The sequence below is a fragment of the Xiphias gladius genome, chromosome 2, assembly GCF_016859285.1.
Source record: "Xiphias gladius isolate SHS-SW01 ecotype Sanya breed wild chromosome 2, ASM1685928v1, whole genome shotgun sequence".
In the NCBI taxonomy this organism is placed as follows: domain Eukaryota; kingdom Metazoa; phylum Chordata; class Actinopteri; order Istiophoriformes; family Xiphiidae; genus Xiphias; species Xiphias gladius.
The window spans coordinates 4,312,758-4,335,342 of NC_053401.1; the positions used below are offsets into that span (position 1 = coordinate 4,312,758).

At 43.2% G+C, this 22,585-nt stretch overlaps 1 protein-coding gene across 1 annotated transcript in view; it reads right to left on the minus strand.

Annotated features, from left to right (window-relative positions):
• Window positions 1–692: 692 nt before the first annotated feature.
• Window positions 693–22,585, minus strand: part of creb3l2 (cAMP responsive element binding protein 3-like 2) — a 33,473-nt gene continuing 11,580 nt past the window's right edge. The window contains 12 exon segments of the mRNA XM_040147681.1: window positions 693–1,417; window positions 1,772–2,006; window positions 4,123–4,252; window positions 4,522–4,621; window positions 6,876–6,944; window positions 7,482–7,540; window positions 8,576–8,722; window positions 9,302–9,504; window positions 10,865–10,943; window positions 11,061–11,133; window positions 11,135–11,270; window positions 12,243–12,486. Coding sequence (XP_040003615.1) covers window positions 1,342–1,417; window positions 1,772–2,006; window positions 4,123–4,252; window positions 4,522–4,621; window positions 6,876–6,944; window positions 7,482–7,540; window positions 8,576–8,722; window positions 9,302–9,504; window positions 10,865–10,943; window positions 11,061–11,133; window positions 11,135–11,270; window positions 12,243–12,486 — 1,551 coding nt within the window. The 3' untranslated portion in view covers window positions 693–1,341.

A 22,585-nucleotide genomic window follows, 5' to 3' on the forward strand; every position in this document is an offset into this window, starting at 1 on the left:
GTATTTCCCAAAATGTCCGACTATTCCACCGAGGAACGAAGACATCACGGGATGCAGCTGTCTTGAGGTGTAGTCTCTGCTACACGGCTGTGAGAGCAACCTGAAAAAATGTAGCTCCTTAGGATGCGTTTGATGGCCAAAACTAAAATCATTTTGCAGGGGAAACAAAAACAGAAAAAAAGCAAGGAGTCTCAAATATTGACCCCTGATTCGCACACAGTGACCGTCACGCAGACATAACAAAGTCCAAATGTCTGATGCATCGCTAGCAGGGTCCCCACAAGCGCCCGCGGGAAGAATAATCCACTTTTTCTTTTTGCACACATTCATTTTTTTGACTGGATTTTAAAATTTCAGGCAGTGCTTACGGTGGAAAACTGGAGATTTGAGTCTTACTGGAGCTGCCGATTGACGTTTACACCTGTAAACATCCCGAAATAAGATGTTTACACATAGGTGTGTCGATATAGGTCCAATGACATTTGGTCTTCAGCTGCATGAAATCAGCTGTCCTGCATAATTTGCATCACAACTAAACAACATTTTCTTGTTTTAATTCTTTGTCAGCCAATCTTTTAAACATCTCCAAATATTCATATAGGAACTTCTCCAATTTTCCAAATAAGCGCAGGGACCCCGATCCCAAGCCCTCGATGCACGAAATCTCGAGACACTCAAATCTCAAGACATACGAACAATATATAAAAGAGTACAATAAAATAAATCACAAAATACAGTATGAACACAAAAAAGTATCAAAATGTGATGTATGCATTACTGGAATGGAATAAAAACATTTAATATTAAAAGAAATTCAACTACACAGAGAAATAAATTTTTGAAAAGCAAATAAACCAAAACAAAAACAAGAAAAACAAGGTTTCTATAAATACAGAGGTCTGCGTCAGTGTCCTGTAAAAAGCCTCACATGTCATATTTTAAAAAACACTTTCCTCTGGAATGAATGTCGCGCTCCGTGATTCACTAGATCGGTTTGAATTTATCTGGAGTTGGTTTTCTTTTAACAGTGTTTCAAGCCGGGTCAATGATGACATCTAAAACTGGTAAGTTGACTCATGGAAAAACTATTCAGTGCAACTTTTACTTCAGAAATCAGGGCAACCAGTGCCCCTTTGTTATTATTATTATTATTATTATTATTAATATTATTATTATTATTTATTATTACTATTACAGTGTATCTTATTAAAACAGAGATGGCAGAAAAAAAATGAGGTTTGCTCCAGGACACTGAACCATGCTCTAGAGGGGGGAAGGTCAAAGGTCATCGAGGGGTGTAAAGGAGGTCGTGCGGGGGCGAGGGTGGTGTTGACGTCAACTTCAGGAGGTCTCGTTGACCGTTCGCTCCAGCTCTATCACCTTGCTACTGCTCTCGTTCGCCCTCTGCTCCAGCGACCTGACAGACGAGACACAGGGGGGAGTTGAGAGCGGGACGACGTGGAACAAATCCTAAACAACGCGTCGTCTTATTCCGAACTGTGATTACATAAGCAGCTCTCGGAATGGTCTGTAAGGCAGGGCTTTTGTTTTTTAACTGTGCCGCAGAGGTGCCGGCTCAGTTCTGCGGCAATTTTTAGCTTTCCTGTGATAGTCCGTCACACAATGGTTGGATTACTGACCGGGCCCTGCGGGGGGCCCAAGGGGTCAGGGGACGTCTGAGTCAGACCCCCAGGCTGAAGCGCTCGGGAATTTTTTTCGATCTAAAGTCAATCAGATGACTACAAAGGAGCTCCTAGGAGATGCGTGTTACCTGTGCAGGTCCAGCTGCAGGTTTTTCGGTGTCCGCGTATCATTGTTTTTACTCCTGAAAGGTGGGTGTGTTTCCCCTCTGCCGGGCTCCGCCCCCAGCTTCTGTTGCTCGGAGTGACGCCACGCTGCTATCACGATGGCTGGCGGGTCCTCCCACTGGTTGGGATACTCACCGCCCAGACCAAGCAGGGTTGGCTGCTCCTCTTCGAGGGTCGATAACAGACTCCTCGACTTAACTGAAAGAGTAGGAAAAAAAATTATTAAAAGATTGTAATTTACTGTTTTGTTTTTATTTTAAATTTATAATTACTTTTTAAAAATATACTTTTGTTTTTGATGAAACTGTAACTTTGTGGTCTACAGTCTTTGTTTCTTTAACAGGATATTGCATTTTTGAAACTTTTCAGACTGCACACGCCCAGTGGTACCAGTCCTGTGTATACCGTAAGCACCACACTCTGACACACACACACACACTGTAGCACCACATGTAATTATCTGCTATTTGGAAACTGGTCAGCCTGTCTGTTTGTGTGTGTGTGTGGGTAGGATGGGAAAGGAAATGGAATTTGAATATTAAGAAAATTATATCTGGTCTCTATTACAAAAGTGTGTGTATGTACGTGTGTGTGTGTGTGTGTGTGTGTGTGTGTGTATGTCTGTGTGTGTGTGTGTGTGTGTGTGTGTGTATGTGTGCGTTTGTGTGTGTGTATGTGGGAGGTGGTGGAGAGGATGTTGTGAAAGGTCAACTTCTAATCAGCCTCTGTAGCTGTAGGTGGAATCTGATTGTCAGCAATGTTATAATGGACCTCCATGATTTTACAACCGCAAATTAATGATTCATTACAATGGAAACAGCAGTACAGGCCAGGTTCGCTGAAAAGTGGTTGAAAGTGTATAAAAGTGTGTGTGTGTGTGTGTGTGTGTGTGTGTGTGTGTGTCTGTGGACACCCAGTAATGCATGACTCTTTGGTAGCCAGACATGCAGATATGAATACATTTGTTTGCAGATATATTGTGGTTATATTGAAAACAAAAATATTTCAATATTATTCAACATATCAACTCAATTGTGATCACAAATGTCAATGCGATGGGCAGATAAGTCTATTTCACACCAAGTGCTATTATCAGTGATGACATTTCTTTAACATAATCTGATATTTGTTTCTTCCTGCAATAAAGAGGAGGCTGCTATTTCAGTTGTGTCTTAAACCTGCATTACCTTTTAGGTTGATAAGGCAAATACAGTTGCCTAACGACACGTCCAGCAAACACATTATCATTTATTTGAAGTCGTGTCTGTGTCCACCTGGTGAATCTAAGTCCAGTATTCCCTTTCTTTTAGCTCTGTTTTTGGTCTCCACCGACTCCAGAGGGAAATATTTGGCTCCTCAGCTGCTAAATACTCCACTATGTTCACCAGCTTGTCTCTGACTGTGTCTGTCTGCTGTCTGGTGTTGGGCAGGTAGTGGACAGTCAATTTTTTATATATTTTTTTTCTAGAAAACACCGCTGCATCTGAAAATGACGCCGATGAGAGCCGCCAGTTGCGGGGTCTTAAGACTGAGCTGAAAGATGCGCAAAAGCTCTGCAGAGCTGAGGGCACGGGTACAGTCCGGTAATAGTTCTCTGTGGGTTATGACATTAGGCCTAGTCATTCGATCTGTTTTGATCTGTTAGAAGCAAATATTGATCAGAGCAGGTTCAAATGTGTGTGGTGTACCATCATACATTATCTTCAGTGAAGAGTTTTCTCCTCGAAGTAGGGTAAGTAGATTTGATGTAATTCTGGAAATTTGTTTGGATGGTATGACGCAAGGAAAACCTCTTGATGATAACGTAATGTGCCTCACTTGCTTTGAACTGATAGTTTTGTTTATAAAACTGCTATTCTCTTGAGCTAACACGCACCTCACTTCCAGAGAATGATGATTTTGCTCCTTCAGCCTAGACAGTTGATTCTTGTTGCAGAAATGTGTCTGTATGAATCTTAAAAACTCAAAAATTTCAAACCTATCTATTCTCACATACTTTTTATAGACATATTAATATTTCCTTTTGAGAGTTTCATTCTTTGTAGTCCAGTGTAGATTGATTTTAAAATACCAAATGCACATTTAAAACAGCTGCTTGAAGCAGTTTTATCTCCTGGAGTAGTATATTACTTTATTCATTTTATATTTATTTTATTACCGACTCCCATGTGGTTTACGCACTTTATAACCATGTTAAGAAAGGGGCTATCCAAATAAATGTATTATTATTATTAATTTATCAATGATGTCTGTGTGAGTGCTGAAGTTATAGTGTATAGTGTTTCTGTGTACGTCGACTGGTGTGTGCAACTACCTGTGGCTGTGTAGGACTCTCTGACAGCCAGCTGTTTGGAGGCGAGGCCTGTTTCAATGATGGTGGAGCCCGGAGTCAGACTGCTGGGGTAAAAGCTCCCCAAAAACAGAGCAAAACACAACACGACCACCTACACACACACACACACACAGAGAGAGAGAGAGAGAGAGAGAGAGAGAGAGAGAGGAAGGGTGGAGGCAGAAAGAGAGAGAACGTCAATAAATTATGAATCATACAAAATTCTAAGCTGCTAATGTGCTAACGAATGACCGGAGCAGATGTTTCCAATTCAATATTTCAATCAGTGCTTCATCACCACAATCTCCCATTAGCGTGCACATACACACACACACACACACACGCACGCACGCACGCACGAACGCACGCACGGCATAGTACCATTAGGCATGATGATGTCTGGGTGCCAGCCACCCTGCAGGACTTGGGGACTTTGCCCGCCACCATCGCCTGCAGAGACTGCAGCTGCTGCAGCAGAGACCTGGGGTGGAGCACACACACGGGTTAGACACACACACACATACACACACACACACAGCTGATAAGCTCTACAGATGCAGTTAGGTGGGGAAAGACAGAACATGACAACAGAATGACAATGGGTTATGTTTAAGTAGATTTTTTTAGACTTAGATTTTTATACATCTACTGTATATATGTATTATATTCTTCATTGTGTGTGTTTTCTCTACATCTACTCTACAAGCCAAATAATGTGTTAAGAGAGTACTAAGGGAACTAAGTACTAAGAGAAGTAAAGATCCTATGCACTGCGGTATAATTTAGTTGGTTAAACGCAGGCATAGAGTAAAATCCTGAATGAGCTGAAACGATCAGAGGCCGACAACGGAAAAGAAAATGTATAAAAACAATACAATAATACAATAATATCGTTGAGACAAAGGGGCAAATTCTACATAGTACTACCCAAAAACCCACCAGTTCACTAGAGCTGAAATCATTTGTTCAGTCAATTGACAGAAAATTCATTTTGATGATTGATTCATGGTTTAAATCTTTTTTTAAAGGCAAAAATCCCCAAAAATTCACTGTAAATATTTGTTCGTTTTTCGATGATAGTAAACTCAACATCTTTGGGTTTTTGACTGTTCGTCAGGTAAAAATAAAGCGAATGAGTTTGAATATGTTAACTTGGACACAGGGGGAATAACGAATACTTCACTATTTTCTGACATTTTGCTCACTGAACAGTCACTCGAGTTTTAAAGGAAACAGCTGTCAGAGTGACTGATAATGGAAATAAGCATTGGCTGCAGCCTTACTCTACTTCTATGAGAGATTAATACGACCTTGCCCGAGGTTTTTCTGAGTGTTAATCACTGGAAAAGGAGAATACGGAGGCGGTTTGTTTAAAAAAAAAAAAAAAAAGAACTTTACAACAAATCACCAACAAATACAAAGTAGAACAACTTAGACTTTTTTTGACAGAGTCCTTCTACGAGACCAGGGCAAGAAGATGGAGGATGGAGGTCCGGACATAGCTGATATTCTACTTGAGTGGTGCAAATTTCTGACGAACTGGGAAAGGATCCGCATTTTTCCACCGCTTTTCGTATACGTAGATTACAGTTAATATGTAATTAAAATGGTGTGTGTAAGCAGGAAACCGTTTCACTACCGTTACTGTCTCTTATTCAGCATAAGTCGAATATTCCACTGAGGTTCTGTTCTGCTGTTTGCTTCATGACAGAACGACAGCCCAAGTCTCCCGACGACACGAGCGCACTGTGCAGGTGCACACCAGCATAAATACATACTCTCACGAACGCACGCACACGCACGCACACACACACACACACACGCACACACACACACAAGCGCACACATGCTGGTTCATGTAACTTTCAGACAGTGACAATAAAGCCCACTTTAACCGCAGAGTGCAAAACAAGACCCAAAACAGCTGTGGTCTAGTCAAGTCAGCTATGCTTCACACATTGCACTCACTGGGTTTACCGCGCACGCAGGCACACACACACACACACACACACACACACACACACACACACACACACACACACACACACACACACACACACACACACACACACACACACACACACACACACACACACACACCCACACACAGGCCAGTCATGCAAAACGAGAGCAAACAACAAGGCCTATTTGAAGCAGCTCTAGCATTTTACATTAAAATAACCTCATGATTATGCATGGATGCTAAATTGCAGCTGAACAGATCCACAGGGAGGCTGATCCCCGGTCCTCTCTGCTGCGCTGCGTGTAATGGGAAAAAAAACGCCTTTAAAGGGTAGTCGGACGAGAGGGGGGGGGGTGTTCGGAGGCACGCCGATCGCCCGCCTCTCAAACTCCACTGATGATGTGGTTGCCGCCCACCCTTGAACCTTTGTGCCCGACGGGAGTCCAACTCGTCGTCGCTCCTGACGCCCCCTGCATTATTAATAATGTATCTGTGCATTGATTATTACCTGTATTGCTGATATGATACAGCTGTGTAGGACCGTACAGAGGTCCTAGCTATTAAACGGGCCTATATGTCGTCTGAGCCTTTTTCACTCCCTCAACAAATAAGACAAGGTTACATTTCATGAGTTCGGGGTCTAGAGGTTCACGGATCAGGACACATAAGGAACTTTATTGTATATGACGCGAATCACACATGAAGTGAAGTCTATGAACATGTGTGTATAATGTGTGTGCAGTGGGCAGCACATTGTGTGTGTTGTTCTTACTTGTTCGTACACTCCAGAGTTTCCACTTTCCTGCGTAGTTCATTGTTTTCATTGGAGCACGTCTCCACCCTGTGGTCAGACAGGAGTACTGCATGGTCAGTGTCTTTGTTTTTTACTTTTTTTTTTTTATGCTGCACATATTTCAGATTTTCTTTTTTTTTTTATATATATAAATATTTATCGCATATTATTTTACTGTAAGTGACAGATTTGAGTTTCTCTTTGCTACATCACAATCTGCTGCTTCTATTCTGCAGATCCTCATAATTCTAAGGTTCGGCCCTGACAGTACGAGAAATTCAAGTCACTTACTGGTTCAAGGTCAAACAGGAGATTATTTGAATACTTTCAAAATATGATATGACTTTATTTGTACCATAACCGCCAAAAAAACAGGAATGAACTTACAAGAAATCTAGATGAGAAGCTGAGAAAGAAATTGGACTCAGGATGCTCATAATGACAATACCTGACGTTCCAGCAGTAATTAAGTGATACAGTATGCGGATGTGTGTGTTCCTGCAGAGTGATTCGGGTATTTTTATATCCCAGTCCTTTTGATGCCCTATGATGAAAGGGATGAAGAACAACAAGAGGAGGACTCACTTCTTCTCCAGAGCGTCCATGTACTCTTTCTTCTTCCTGCGACTCTCCTGAGCTGAAATCTGAAGGACAAAGGGAGAAAGAGAGAAAGAGAGAAAGAGAGAGAGATGATCACATGAGTTTCCTTAATGACCGTGGGTTTGAGTCGTGTAACTTGGAGACAAAATAGTGATGGGATCGAAGCTGCTGCCGAGCAATAGGCTGAGATTGACATTCATTAAGGGTTAATTTTCTCCTGCTCCTTAAGCACCGCCTCCTTATAATTTATTCGTGCCAGGCTGAGTGAAGCAGATGCATGCGGTGAAGAAAAAGTCTGCGAATATTAGATTAGATTTCCGGACGGTGTCAATACTCGCAGTTTTAGTCCTTTGTATTTCCTCTCATTTTTCCGTCTCTGGTTTAACTTCCTATGCTTCATCAGTAATGGACACTCGCTCAGTCGTGAGTATTCAGTTCAGTTCAAAATACTTTAGTCGTCCCTTCAAGGGCCAATTTGAGGCAAGAGAGTTTGCAAACAAAAGTACACGTAGACAATTCATTTACACAAGTAAAAAAAAATACAAAAATCTAAAAATACAAATATGACGATGTTAGAAAGGATTAAACAGAAGTGGCCGGTCCATATCTGGCCAACAACATTCAACAAAAGAAAAATCCACACAGAAGTGCAAGTGCATTTATTGTCTATACTGAAGGTGAACTGACTATTTCTCGTACTGCAGCTGTTCACTAATGACCTTGGAATGAAACCAAACATGAGTAGCATCCGATCTGGGGAGAACCTGGTCCAAGTTTCTCCCAATCAATCAATCAATCTATTTGATGAATTGCAAATAAGATTCACATAATTTCATTGTGAGTACTGAGAGTGTGCAGTTATTTCATCCCCTGGTTGCGTCGGCGTAAAACGCTCGGAACCGGTATTTAGACTGTAACTCTCCACTGAACCTGGAATACCTGGAATATCACTGATATATTCGCGCTTCTGCTCAGAGTATCTCAAATTACATTCAAGTCACGGAATTTTTAAACAGACAACAAAAACAATGGCTGTAAACATACTGGGCCGATGGATGAGTCTAGACCGTCGTTTGTACCTTGTTCTTGATTTTCCTGCGGATCTTCTTCAGCGCCTTCTCCTCGGCCTTGGTGAGCGGCAGTTTGGTGGGGACAGGGTAACCTTCGGCCACCAGGGTGCGGCGCTCCTCCTCGGTCAGGATCAGCGGCCCCGACCCCTGCAGTTTCTACACACGCGCATTAAAAAAAAACAAAAAAACAAAAACAAAGAGGAGATTCAATCGTTGCGACCCAGAAAGTGTTCCTGAAGCCAGTTACTGAAAGGGGCTACAATACTGAGGCAAAATTCAAGTCATGTGGTGGATGCAAACGTCTACATACAGCGTGTATGTCTCTGCGTGTGTGGTATGTACAGCACGGGGGGATTCCTGTGTTGTTGTTGTTGTTGTTTTATTACATTTTCTAACAGGAAACCCCTATTTATTGCTCAAGTACTTAGGAAATCATCACTACCTGGTATTTCTTAAAAGAAAACTAAAAATCTAGAAGCACTGTTGCTTCTTTTCTCTCCAAGCAAAGACATTACGAGGCGGATTGTTGTACTGGCATTGAGAAAAATTACGTTATTCTAATAATTCTTTTAAAAGTTGACTTTTATCAGAAATAGGTGGACTACTCTCACCCCATTGGCACATTTTTGGCTGGTTAGTAATAAAATGCGAGATGCTGTGGGTGATGTGCAGAATACGGAGCGGACTAACACCCAATGAAAGACAGTTTACACCCGAGCATGGCTCAGTACTTACGTGCGGAGCGGTGAGCAGAGGGGAGTTGGAGAGGGAGGAGGCAGCGCGAGGCGACACCTTCAGGCTGGCCTGGGATGGAGAGGGGCTGGTGGGCGAGGTGGGGCAGGAGAGGCCGGGCGGGGCGTGGACGGGGCTCTGGCTGCCCTCCGAGTCGCTGCCGTGGGAACTGGGAGGAGTGGGGGGCATCTGCAGAGACTCCAGACCTGAAAGACAATGTTCACCGATTAACTCTGCCGGCTGGTCGCTTGGCGTCAGACAGAGAAACAACGAGCGCAACAGAGGCAGAAAGAAAGAAACAATCTGAAAGTATTTAAGGACAAAACTTAGCCCAATTTTTTTTCTAAGGAAAACTGAACGCATTTTTAAGAAAACTAAAACCTTCCTAGAGATGCTTCGTGCTTTTGAACCGAGGGGCTTGTGCCCTTCAGGTCACGCTGCCGATGACAGCATCAGTTATCTCGACTCACTCCATTCCGCAGTTTCAGAGCATTTTCCAGTGGTGGAAAGCAACCGAGTAGATTCAGCCTAGTGCTTGTCTACTTAGACATGTTTCTTGAGCTGTTAACTAAAGGATATGACTGTAATGTGATGGAGCACATCAGTGCTGGTGTTGATCTTGACACTTCTCTCCAAATTTCGTGGGTAGAAAACAGCTCAACACGCCGACTCCTGTTTTAAATCGTCCTCAGCCTCACAAGGCCGATGCTGACATAGAGTCAGCCGTTGGGGACTTATTTACGTCTCAAAAAAGGAAACGTTAACGCCCTATAATCAGAGGTGGGCGGCCCGCCTCCCCCAGCACCCAGGGAGTTTGCACTACTTTTTTTTTTGCTAACCCTCTACTTAGTATTTTTCAGTTTCGGCGCAGTGGTTCAGACCTGTGCGTCTGACGGCTGTAGGCTAAGCACCACCAAAACCGCATGCCGCCCCTTCAGACCCTCATATGGCTCGGCAGATGGCAGCAGGTCCCTCGCGAGCAACACGCTGCTGCGCACACTTGCTCCTGATCGGCATTTTTCGCCGGGAGCGCGCTGTTCTAACTACGTCCCCGGCTCCGAGGGGCTCCGGCTCCGGGCAATTGGCGGGGCCGGAGAGTCACCACGCTCGTCCGCCGCACTCATGTCCGCTTCGGGGGACTCTGGAGGGGGGGAAAAGACCTCCGCCTCGAAAGACCCCTCTAGCACAGGTGACCCGCGATCTCCGAGCAACTCCTGCACCATCGCCACTGCTCACACATTAATGCATCAGTGATAATACTCCTATAATATACGTCACACAGCGAAAGGAGCCGTCCTGTATGATGAGTACTTTTACTTTTGTTACTTAAAGTACGTTTTGCTGGTATTACCTCTGTACTTTTACTTAAGTAAAATCCTGAACGCAGGGCTTTTACTTGTAACGGGGCATATTCACATTTTTTGTATTATTGCTTTCACTCGAGTAAATGATTTGATCTCAGCTCCGATGCGAGGAAATCGAGCAAATGGCCAGCAGGGGTCCTCGAAGCGTCATGTGACCCATGTGCCAGAGCAAGGACGCAGAGGAGGAGAGAGGAATTCTGACCTTTGGGTGAAAGATTGAGAAACTGGTCCACTTCATGAGGTTCCAGCTTGATCTGAGGGATGATGTTCTCCTCTTTTATCTGTACACGGAAAAACAGAAACAGGAAAGAGAAGAAGAGACAAAAGATGAGGTTACAAACAATGAAAAACATGAAAAAAAAATTTTTTTCTTCCACCATGAGTTTCCGGTCTCTCACCTTGATGCCCTTGCCCTGGTGGAGGCTGCTGACTGCGGTCTGAGCTGGGGCGGCGGCGGCGGCCACTGCGCGGCTCGGGTGCCTGGGGCCCCTCGCCGGAGGCCAGAGACAGGGAGAGGGTGGGGAGAAGGGAGGGAGTCTCGCACAGGAGGCCGTCAATAGCCTCCTCCTGCTCCATGGGCCACTCGGCGGAATCCCCGTCCGACTCTGCTGCAGAACGTGGACTGCTGTTAGTGCTTTTACGTGGACTCATCTTTGTACGTTTCCTGCCTCGGCCAACCTCCGGAATCCATCTCTATCTGTACATTTCTGAGCCCATTCTCTTTAAATCACACGCACAGACGAGTATTTACGATTTATAATCTGTAAAAGCGAAGGAACCCGAAACGACACGCAGTGTCGTACACAATTTTTTAAATGTCTTTCCGATAATGTGCAGGCTGTAACTAATTGCTTTACAAATGGTTAATAAATAGTTTCATTACGCTTTAGAAATCAGTTATAGTCCTTTAAGAACAACTTAGAGTTGTGAAAGGCAACTGTTTCCACTGGCTTTGTCTACCATCTGCAAAAAAGGCTAAATCGATCAACAATTTATTAGCATTTACAACTACAGACCTGGTGGTTTGCTGTAGTGGCAGGACCCTTTTTTTTACTGACTTAAAGGAACAGTTTGACATTTCAGGAAATCGATCATTTGCTGTATTGCTGAAAATTAGATGAGGGGACTGATGCCCCTCTCATATCTGTCCATTAAACATCTCTATTAACATTAATAAAGCCATCACCAACCTCACCCTAACTCTTCGTAACCCTTTAACGGACGTTTCATTAGGAAACAGTACCGAGCCCTTGCGGGGATTTCCCACAATCCTCTAAGAGTCCGTTACTTCGAAAGACTTTGGATTCATTGAGCGACTTGCCAGAGCAACTGGAACTGGACCACAATCAGGAGTACGTCTCACGCAGCAGATCTATTCAGTAACACATTGTTATTGAAGTTAGGTAACGTTAGCTAACCTTAGCCACCATGAGCTGCTGGATCATACCAGACCAAGTGAAGCTGTGTCAACAAACCGAATTAGGCAAGGGTGTTTTTATTTCTGGTGAATTAAGCTTTTCATTTGCAAGGAGGAGAGTGTGTCACATCTCCCTCCAGACGTTAAGTAATCGGCGTCTCACCCGCTTCGCTGCCTTGCTCTCCGGTCAGGTGCGACAGGGGCGACTGCGGTCGGCTGTCGCCGCAGAGCGAGTAGCTGTGCTCGGCCGTGATGTGAGGGGGGAGAGGGGAGGACGGGGACAGGTCGCCTCCGTCCTCGCCCTCCATGGCCTCCACTCCGCCCCTCACCCCGGAGAGGAAGGGGTCGCTGAGCAGCTGGCCCAGCAAAGCATCCTGGGACAGGTCGTCGAGGAGCTCGGAGAAGTGCTGCGCGGAGGAGACAGAGAGGGGATATTTAACACAAGCACAAAATGTCACTTTGATCGCATCGGAGACAAGGCCACATGCAGGAGGAGACGGAGAGATAATTATATAAAACCCACCACTAATACTCTGTGTCACCCAGTCTGTAATTAGAGACTGTGAAATCTTTCATTGCCACTTTTCCTTGAAGTTTTCCCTCAGGGAACACTAAAGCAGATAATCACAAACCTGTAAAACTGTCTTTCACTCGGGACAAACCTGGCTCCCCCACAATTCAGTGTTTCTGTGTGTGTGTGTGTGTGTGTGTGTGTGTGTGTGTGCGTGTGCAGTTCTCCCTCCGCGTTGGGGTGTTATGACTAGCATCCACAAAAGGCAGCCAAAGCAAAACCTTGGAGGTGATGCGTTGATAACATACTGACACACATCTCCCGTGTGTGTGTGTGTGTGGGGTACACACAGCTGGATTTTCGAACAGGAAACTTGCAAGCAAGTCCTCTAGCTACTCAGAATTCGGCAAATCATCATGCCCTTACATTTCATATGAAAACATCCCCACTAAGGCTGCAGATAACTTTCATGTTCATTATTCACAATCGATTCGATTTCTTCCCAATTAGTTGACTAGTCATTATTATTAAATAAGAGTTTAATAATCAGTGGAACAATACAAGTTGTAACATAATATAAAATATTATAAAAATCTATATGAATATTTTCAGAAAGAGAAAACACAGTTCATCAAATGTCTTTTGTCTTTTATTGTGTACAGCACAACGTATGTGTACACATACTGTACTATACATATTATATGTGTAGAGCTAATATTTGTCATGCTCTCAAAAAAGTGTCCTATGTTTATGGGTGTCTGAAATCTCAAAATCTCTTCCCACTCAGCAGTTTTGTCGTTGATGAACCTCCGTACCCTGGTCTCCATTATGAGACGCGGTCTCTAAATTTAGGTATTTGCAGAACTCGGTAAAAAATGACACATATTTGGGATCATTTTTTGAGCCACACTGTGGTCTACCACTGTCAGTTTTTTTGCACATATCAAATTTATTTCAGATTTTTCACTAATCTGTTTTGTTGAGAATGGGGATTGCGTCATGTTTTTTTTGTTTTTTTTTGCCCGTATCATGTTATTCGGGGAAAGCGCGGCATAATTTTTCCACACAGGGGTCATAAAAGTCCTGTCTTATGTTAAAAATGTGTGAATGTCACATGAAAACTACAAGATGAAAGTTTTTCTTCTTCTAGCCCTTCCCTGACTTGAACTGATTACACCAAGAGGACCCGAAACTTTTTTTTTGACGTAACTTCGAGCTTTGTTACCAGGAAGAATTCACTGAATATTTCCTCCAATGAGGAGAAAATGAAGTTGAATGACTTCGATGGAAAATCTACGGCCAGGTCTAGTGTGCAGTTTAGACACATTTTGTTTAGTTATGTAACAGCACACAAAAGACGGGTGACAATAGATGTGTGCATGGATGGATGGATGAAGCGAGTGTGAACTCAAGATGGAGGAAGGGAGGGAACAGGAGGAGGGCGGACAGCCGAATGCCGAGCACGGGGCCTCATTTGCAGACCGAGACAGAGGGGACTCGACTTCGAGCATTTTCTCTTACGGGCACTCGCACTTCCAGGGAAATGACCTCTTCGCTTCATAAACACACGGCACACTCCCCCGCATGCTGCCCTATATGGCCCGATTTCAGGCCTCTGTTGGGGTGTGTGCGTGTGTGTGCGTGTGTCTGTGTGTGTGTGAGATGCAAACACTGACAGCATACCATGAATCTAGTCAATGGCAGGGTCAGGGGGCACAAATATTTACACATTTATCCACCACTTGGTCCATTTCTAACTTCTAGAATAAGCATCAGCGTGTGTCACTGAAAACAAGCCATGACACGGATGTAGTAATAAGCACGTAAGTGCGTCTAAGTGAATGTGCACGAGCCAAAACCCATCGCAGCGTGGAAAAACATTTACGGTAGTTTACGAGGCTTAACCTCCCCCGAGTGTCTCCTGGCAACAATTAAATCTCCACCGTTACAGAGAGCCGTCTTACACGTCAAGCTGTTGCTGATATTATTAAACCCCTTCAGATCTTCCTACGAGCACACACACACACACACACACACACACACACACACACACACACAGAATGATTTTTTTAACTAATATTTATTCTGATTTCTCACTGTTGTTTAGGGAATTATGACTTTTGCTGTAGACGTGAAGGTCTGAAAATCTGTCTGTGAAAACTACTCAAATTGGTTTTCTTTATTTTGGTCGCATTGTTTGAACGTGCATATTCAACATTTTCAATCTGGCTTACATGAAGGTGTGGTGTCTTGACGTAGTTGGACGCACAACGACATTTTCGGGCCATTAGAAAATGGAGATTGATTCGGGCTTCAGGTTTCAGCTCGAAAAGAGGAAAAAACATGAAGATGGAGACAGAAAAAGGGCGTCGTTTTTAATTGAGGCGTAATTACATACAGAAACTGTGTTTAAAAACAAAAGTAAGCCTTATTTTGTGGGTTCAGATCTGGTTTATATGACCTTTGACACCGCCCTTTTCTCTCTGCGGCTCAGTCCTGCCACTTTCTGCTTTACAATACAGCAGGAAAGCTCTAAAATCACATTTAAAAATCTCCAAATCTTTGCATACAAATAAATAAATGATCCGCCCAGCATGAGGACACAGAAAGGAATAAATCTTTATCTTGTTTAAGAACAGGAAATGGGTTGAGGTCCAACTCCGCCTGCACAAAAACAGAACCACACCAAAGAAACATAGTGAGGCCTTATAGGCTCCCTGTAATTTCTGCATTTGGAGTGTGTGGCTGTGATTGTGTATGGAGGAAAAAAAAAAAAAAAAGCCGACGCAGGGCAGTCCACTGGGCTGCGGGATCAGTCATTGGCTGGGTGTAACCCATCGCACACAACAGAAACCTCTTTGTCTTTGCAGCCCAACAGTGAGGTGTTATTTAGGGCCGACTGTAACTCTACACTCACCACCTGGGACACAGAGGGAGCAGAAGCCTAAATGGGAAAACTGGGAGTTTAAACTGGAACTAGGTCAAAGATCAGTGGGTCGCTAACTCCTCCGAAGGAGCAGCCGTGATAACGAAGAAGCTACCCTCGCATTTTCTCCTGAAATAACATTTCGCATGCATCACATAGAAGCAGGCAGAGAACACTGCTGAAAGTGCAGATCGTAATCTTTTAATTGAAACCACAGCGACGTCCGTAGATGGAGGAGGAAATTCAGAGCGATTAGCAGCGGCGTTGTGCACAGAAATCCTGTGCTATGCAAAGAGAGACAACCTTCTGGTAAACCCTTGTAGGCTTAGCTATAGTTTACATGTATCTGATCTTAATCAAATCAGAGAAATCCTGAAGAAGCGACAACTAGGTCAGAAATCTGTTGAACGAAGAGGAAATTTAGGATTAAGATTATCTAGACTGTTATGGCACTTATGGGGTTTTGACTGCAGGACCAACACTAAGACGCCGCTCCTGTGAAATTCCTGGAACAAAACGTGGTTTCACCGTTCAGAAAACTGAAAAAAAGTGTATTGGGAACTGGTCATAGTGTAACAGCAGGACTACGCCATGTCCGCATGGAAAACATTTGACTGAGTCTGACTGAAAACTGGTTAAATCCTTCAAAAAAAACTAGTTACCAGACATCGTAACGAGTGATGAGGTCAATAAAAGCTTCGACAGCTGTGTTGGTCACTAGTTAGCAGCTAAATCAACGGTCTGACAGTGGGAAGGGGAGGGAGGGGAGGAACTCCCTCTCAGGTCTGTAATTCCTCTGTAGATTACGATGTGTGTATGTGTGTGTGTGTGTGTGTGTGTGTGTGTGTGTGTGTCTGTCTGTTTTAACCCTTAATGGCCTGAGCTTTAAAGAGGTGAGAAAGGGAAGAGGAAAGTGCGATTATGTAACATCTTCCTCCCCTGAAAAGCCAAACCAGATGTGGTAGGGTACACTGAAAAAAAATGTTTGACAACGATAAAAGATACACACACACACACCCACACAGGCCTGTGTGTGTGTGTGTGTGTGTGTGTGTACCTTGCCCTGGACTCATCTGAGTGTGCTTTTGTAGATGACACACACCCTGCAAACACACCAATAAAAAAGGCAAACACACACTCTTTACACATGAATTTATGTCAAAGATAAATTCAGTGACTCATTGGTTTGATTTGGATCCAGGTTGTTGGCTTGCACCAGATGCTAGACTATAACAAATTACCCACACGTGTCCCGTCGTATCCAGATAACCGGTATCAAAGGTTGAGGAGATATCTGAATATTTATCTGCGTGTCAGAAAAACTGTACTGCCAGACCTGTCTATCTGCTTCAAAGTGACGTCGTTACATTTGATAACCGTGAAAAAGGTGACAAGACATCATTTTGTTTAAACTTTGGCTATTAATTAGTATTGCAAGAAGGGAAGGCAGCAAAATTGTCACATTTGAGAAGCTTAAACAAAAGAATGTTTCTATTGTCTTGATCGATTATCAAAATATTTGCCGAGTGATTTTCTGTGGGGCAACGAATCAATTAGTCGACTCATTTCTGCAGCTCTAAATGACTTTGTTAACGGTAAATGAATAATATACAAAATGAAGCAACAAAGAGACAAAAAGCAAGTGTATGGATGCCGGAGGATAAATATCAGCCACAATCTGGCGAGAAAAAGTTGTTCTTACCACTGGTTTATAACTGATCTGTAAAGCATCAGTAAGTGCTGTTGCCTACTGATGTTACATTCATCAAAACTATTTCCTTTTTTATGCCTTTATTTTAATGTTTTCTATGGGTGGTGCCTCAAACTTTGCACACGTTCACACTTTCTTTTTTTCTTTTTTTTTGTTTTATTCCTTTCAGGTTTGTTTCTTATTCCTTTTATAGTTTTAAATGTCCGTGAAGCACTCTGAAACTGCCTCCTGAAGGGATTTATATACATAAATACGCCCTGCCTTGCCTTGCCTGTGACAGGCTGCCTTATCAGAAAATAAAACCAGAACGTGTTGCCTTGGGAAAGCATCGCTGCGATTAAAATCTATTTCTCAAGAGCGTTCGGGCCAAGAGAGGCAACAAAAATACTGCCGTCATACTCTGCTTTGGTCCAAATGATTAAAGTCCATGATGTAAAATACCCAAAGCATGATGGTGCTGGGTAGGTGCATGCACATGTATTACAGGCCTAAATGTCAAAGAGTCATCCATGTGTAATTCCTTCCAGTTTTCCATGGAAGAAACAATGACTTCTTCTTAGTAGCGAATTTACAACTTTTACTAGGAAAGACACTCTTTCACCAGCGCCCTGCTTGTTTAATTGCTTTGTGCAATGGTTTTTGTTTTTTTTTGTGCACAGAAGGGGAAAATGTCAATCATTCCTCTCCCAGTCGGTCCGAGATACTCGTGAAATCCAGTTCCCCTACCTTCTTGACCCAATTCCCACCGTTCTGTTCAAATTCCCAAAACACTTAAAAAGATAAAGAGAGCACGGCATTTGCATATTTGAACCTCGGTCTCTGTAGTCGCCGTGTTATCATTGTTAGCATTCATGACTGAAACTGGGGGGATCCCGCTCCTGCAGCTTTAAGCCAAAGTGCAGCAAGGAATGCTAACAATGTGTGCAAGCTGTTTTTACACTTAGCTGAAGTACATGTGTGGATATTTAATCTGCAGAGCGGCAGGGATTCCTCCACAAGCTCTAAATACCCTCTTTAAAAACTTCTCAGTGACTTTGAGTGCAAAAAGTTGAGTCAAATGGAGCCAGGAAACTAGTGTCTAGCAGTCTAGATGGATCGGAACAATCCCAGTTTTTTTTTTTTTTTGCGTTTTTAACACGCCAGCACCCTTAAAAAACCCTTTTCCAACCAAAAGGTTTCTAAAAATGACAAAGATTTTAGTTAGTTAGTCAAGATATGTTGCTCTGGACCCCAAGCGTTGGACCAACAGACCGCCCAAGGGGCCACGAACTGCTGCTGTTCATGCCCATAGATTGACAATCAGTGTACGTATAATCAAACCCAACACAAGCTGCACTGTAACAAGCCGATACCAACCTCTTCAAAAACACCTAAAGCCGAAACCATGACACGTTTGCCTGATTTCAGCGGCGCCAAACCATGAATGATATATTCCTTGGAACCACTTCGCAGTTGTTGTGAAAGCACTGGGCTTGAGGCTCGGTAGGCCGGCTTGGCTGGGGCGTCGATATTGTGTGTCAGAAAAAACAAGACAAATCACAGGCCTTGGAGGGCTTCTGCTATCTGGGTCTTATCTGGAGGTGGTGGTGGTGGGGGGGCTGCAGGACGTGAGCCCAGCACCAAGACACCATGTCTGGACTGTGTCGGAGATACTTAAAAGATGCAGTTTTCTGTGTGAGACCATCATTTTTCATGAATTCCTTACAAACATGAAATAACAAATGAGGTTTAAAAGCTCCACATGTTTGGGTTTCCCTCTCTTGTGTATTTGCCTCTGCTAGTTCCCACATGCAGACACACAAACAAACACTGGTCTTATTGACATCATCTCTTCCACAGTGTCCGATCCCAGCGCGGAACGAAAATCCCTTGAAGAGCTGAAGCTCGGCCAGAATGATCTCGCCTCACAAAAATGCCCTCATTCCAAGGGAGACTCAAGCTGGTTCTCACAAGGATAAGGGTGCAACACAGACGCTCCCTGACTCAGATCCCAGACATCTATCCCAGCTCCGCTTGCCCAAACTATCTTATAATCACGGAGGCAATGAGTGTACCAGGAAAAAGCAAGATGATAATGGAAAGGAGAAAAGAAGCAAAACTTTTTCAGCAAACAAGGGGATCCTGAAATGATTAGGGCTGCAACTAATGATTAGTTTCACTAATTTGTCTGTTTTATCTATTAACTTAGGAATCATTACGTCAGAAATTTCATAAAGCCCAAATTGGGTCATTCGAGGCCGCGTTTTACTCGTGCAATGTTCCTGCACTGCTGCATGTGTTAGGAAAACATGAAGCTTGAGAAGTCTGGCTTATTTTGCTTCATGAAAAAAAAAAAAATACACTTAAATTCCTCAAAGTCAGACAACACCCATTCACCCAAGGCACTGGCCTAGCCATCGGAAGCGATTTGGGGTTAGGCGGCTCGCTCAAGGAAACTTGATTAGAAAAAACTTGATTAAACCGGCAACTCTGCGATTAATGGACAAGCCCCTCTATCTCCTGAGCCACAGCCCCGTACTGCTATTGTGAAAATTCAAATTATACTGGGGCTGAAACAGTCAATCCCTTAACTGATTACTCAGTCGAAAACAAAGTATTCATTTTTTAATGTAAAATACCAAATATTCTCTGGATCCAGCTTCTCAAATGTGAAGATTTTCCAATTTTCTTGCTTTTCTATTGCTGTAAATTGAATATCTTTGCCATTTGTACTGTGGGTTGGACAAAATGAGCGACCTGACAGCATCACGTGGGGATCTGGGAACTTGTGATGGATGGTTTTCACTATTATCCGATAAAAAAAAAAAAAAAAAAATCAACTTATTAATCGATAATGAAAATAATCATTTGTTGCAGCCCTTAACGACACCCAAACCTATTTGTGGCGAGCTAAGAGGTGGATATTTCACCCACCTAAACGTTAGGGGCGAATAGTCCTCTCTGAGCTGGGTCAAAGGTCAGAAGGACTAGTCAGATACTTAGATTAGAGGCGTATCTTGGGAAGATACAAAGCATAGACTTTATATCCCATGAAGGTCTACAAAAGGTATTAAAATAGCCAAATTTAAAGCTCCTGAATGTACAAAAACATATGCATCTGCCTTGATATCATCACATATTTGACTCCTTTATTTAAACAAAAATGTCATGGGGGTGGCGTGATAGTTGACGGATGTAAACAACAGGATGTGAGAGAGAAAAACAGCAGGCGAGACATCCAGCAGGGCTGCATGTGTTTACTCTCCGCCCACAGGCGAGGACGGGAACACGCACACAGACACAAATCAGCTGAATGTGACAAAAAGCACAGCAGACCCATTACAAGGCCGTTTCCAAGCTTAAATGCCCTTTTCCTGGTTAGCACCACGATCTTAACCCCTCGCTCCGGTGTCGCTAATATTTCGTGATTGAAGAAAAAAAAAAGGCCTGGATGTCAGTTTTTATGCTGGTGCACGACAGGAAATGCGTTATAAATAGGAAGCGTTGAGTTCAGAGAGTGGAAAACATCGCGAGTCAAATTTCAAAACTATGAGTCAGTTGTTATCTGTAGGCTGCCGTGAAGATTTTACAGTGCACGTACGTGTTCGTGTGTGTGTGTGTGTGTGTGTGAATTAGTAATACAGATTAACAGAAAAAAGACATGACAAAATGGAAAAAGAAAGTCTCCCTCTCTCCCTTTGGATCCCCCTTCCTGTAAAATCCCACCCTTTTTCTCCCTCCTGTCTGCCTCCCGGAGCTTCCCAAAAGTTCAAAATTCAACCCCCAAAACACACACTCTCTCACACAGACACACACAGACACACAAACTTTCCAGGCTCACTCTGTCACACTGACCCATCATTGAGTACAACCCCCACTCTTCCCCTCACAAACACACTGACCCTCCAGATGTTACACAATTGCTTCACCCGGCTGACACAGGCTACAATACCGGCTGGGAAACACCTGTATTTTAGGCTGCTTTTATACCTATAAACACCTAAAAGAATAATGCTGGTAGTATTCTAAATTTCTTATTATCGATAAATCTCATGAAAAGTCCAAAGCTAATAATACATTGATGCTAGTAACAAGTATTGTCTGTGTATCTACAGTCTGATATCACTTGTTCCTCTGTGTCTCAGAGCCTCATTGTTGTCCCAAAACTACTAAAACGTGCATCAACAGTCCCGAACAAATGCATTATTTACTCCCGTTCGAGTAACCTGTGATAACAGGTACAGTGCCCAGCTGTTTTAGGAAATTACCGAGCCATTTTTAAAAATGAAACTATATATCTGTGACATGTTTTTAAAGAAACTGACCAGCACATTAAAAAAAAAGAACCCCAACATGATATAAAGCTTTATTTAGTGAGTTTTAGAAGCGCTAGTAGGGGAGTTTTGTCGCCTTTGGACAGAGCCAGGCTGGCTGTTTCCTCTTGTTTCCGGACGCTTTATGATTCGGCTAAGTGCTGGCTGTAGTTCTATAATTACCACGTACACACACACACACACACACACACACACACACGAGAATGGCATCAATTTTCTCATCTAATTCTCTGCAAGAAGCAAACAGGCAAATTTCCCATAATGTCGATTTATTCCTGTAAAGATTTATGTCTTCAGTAGGGACGTCAGAGAGTTTTTAGAGAGAGACTATAATATATTGCTGGTTCCCGTCTTTTACAAGGGGGGGGGGGTCGTTGACAATAAGAAAATTCTAGGATAACACCAGCCTTGTCCATTAACTTTCTAATGATACAGTGACTGTAATGTGGCATATTGAGCAGTTTCCAGAATGTGCTTGAAATCAGCAAATATCTACTTTTTTTTTTTTTTAGTTAAAAGGTTAAGAGGTAGTTAAAGGTCCCGTGTGGAGTATTTAGCCTCTAGCAGTAGTAAAACAGTGCAAGATTCTAATTATTCATAATATTCTGTTCTATACTTGCTCTTAGACTCAATTGTTTTGGTGGGAAACGCTGCAGGCAAACATAACCTTTGTTTGTTCACAGGAAAACCCCGCAGGGCACCTTCACATGTAACACAATACGGCAGATCGGCAAAATCTATTAGTCCATCTCCAGACTCCACTTGTTCTCAAGCGCAGCTGCTATCAGATGCACCGGAGACTCTGTTTATGTCAAACACGAGCACAACTGTCTTCCTATGTCTCTAATCCTCCCTCTCTCTCTCTTTCATCCTGCCCTCATCCTCTGTGTCTGCCTGTTTGAAACTGGGTCAACACACACACACACACAAACACACACACACACACACACACACACACACACACACACACACACACACACACACACACACACACACACACACAGGCATAACTTTTTCCATCTCTCCACTGTAACACTGACTGGTC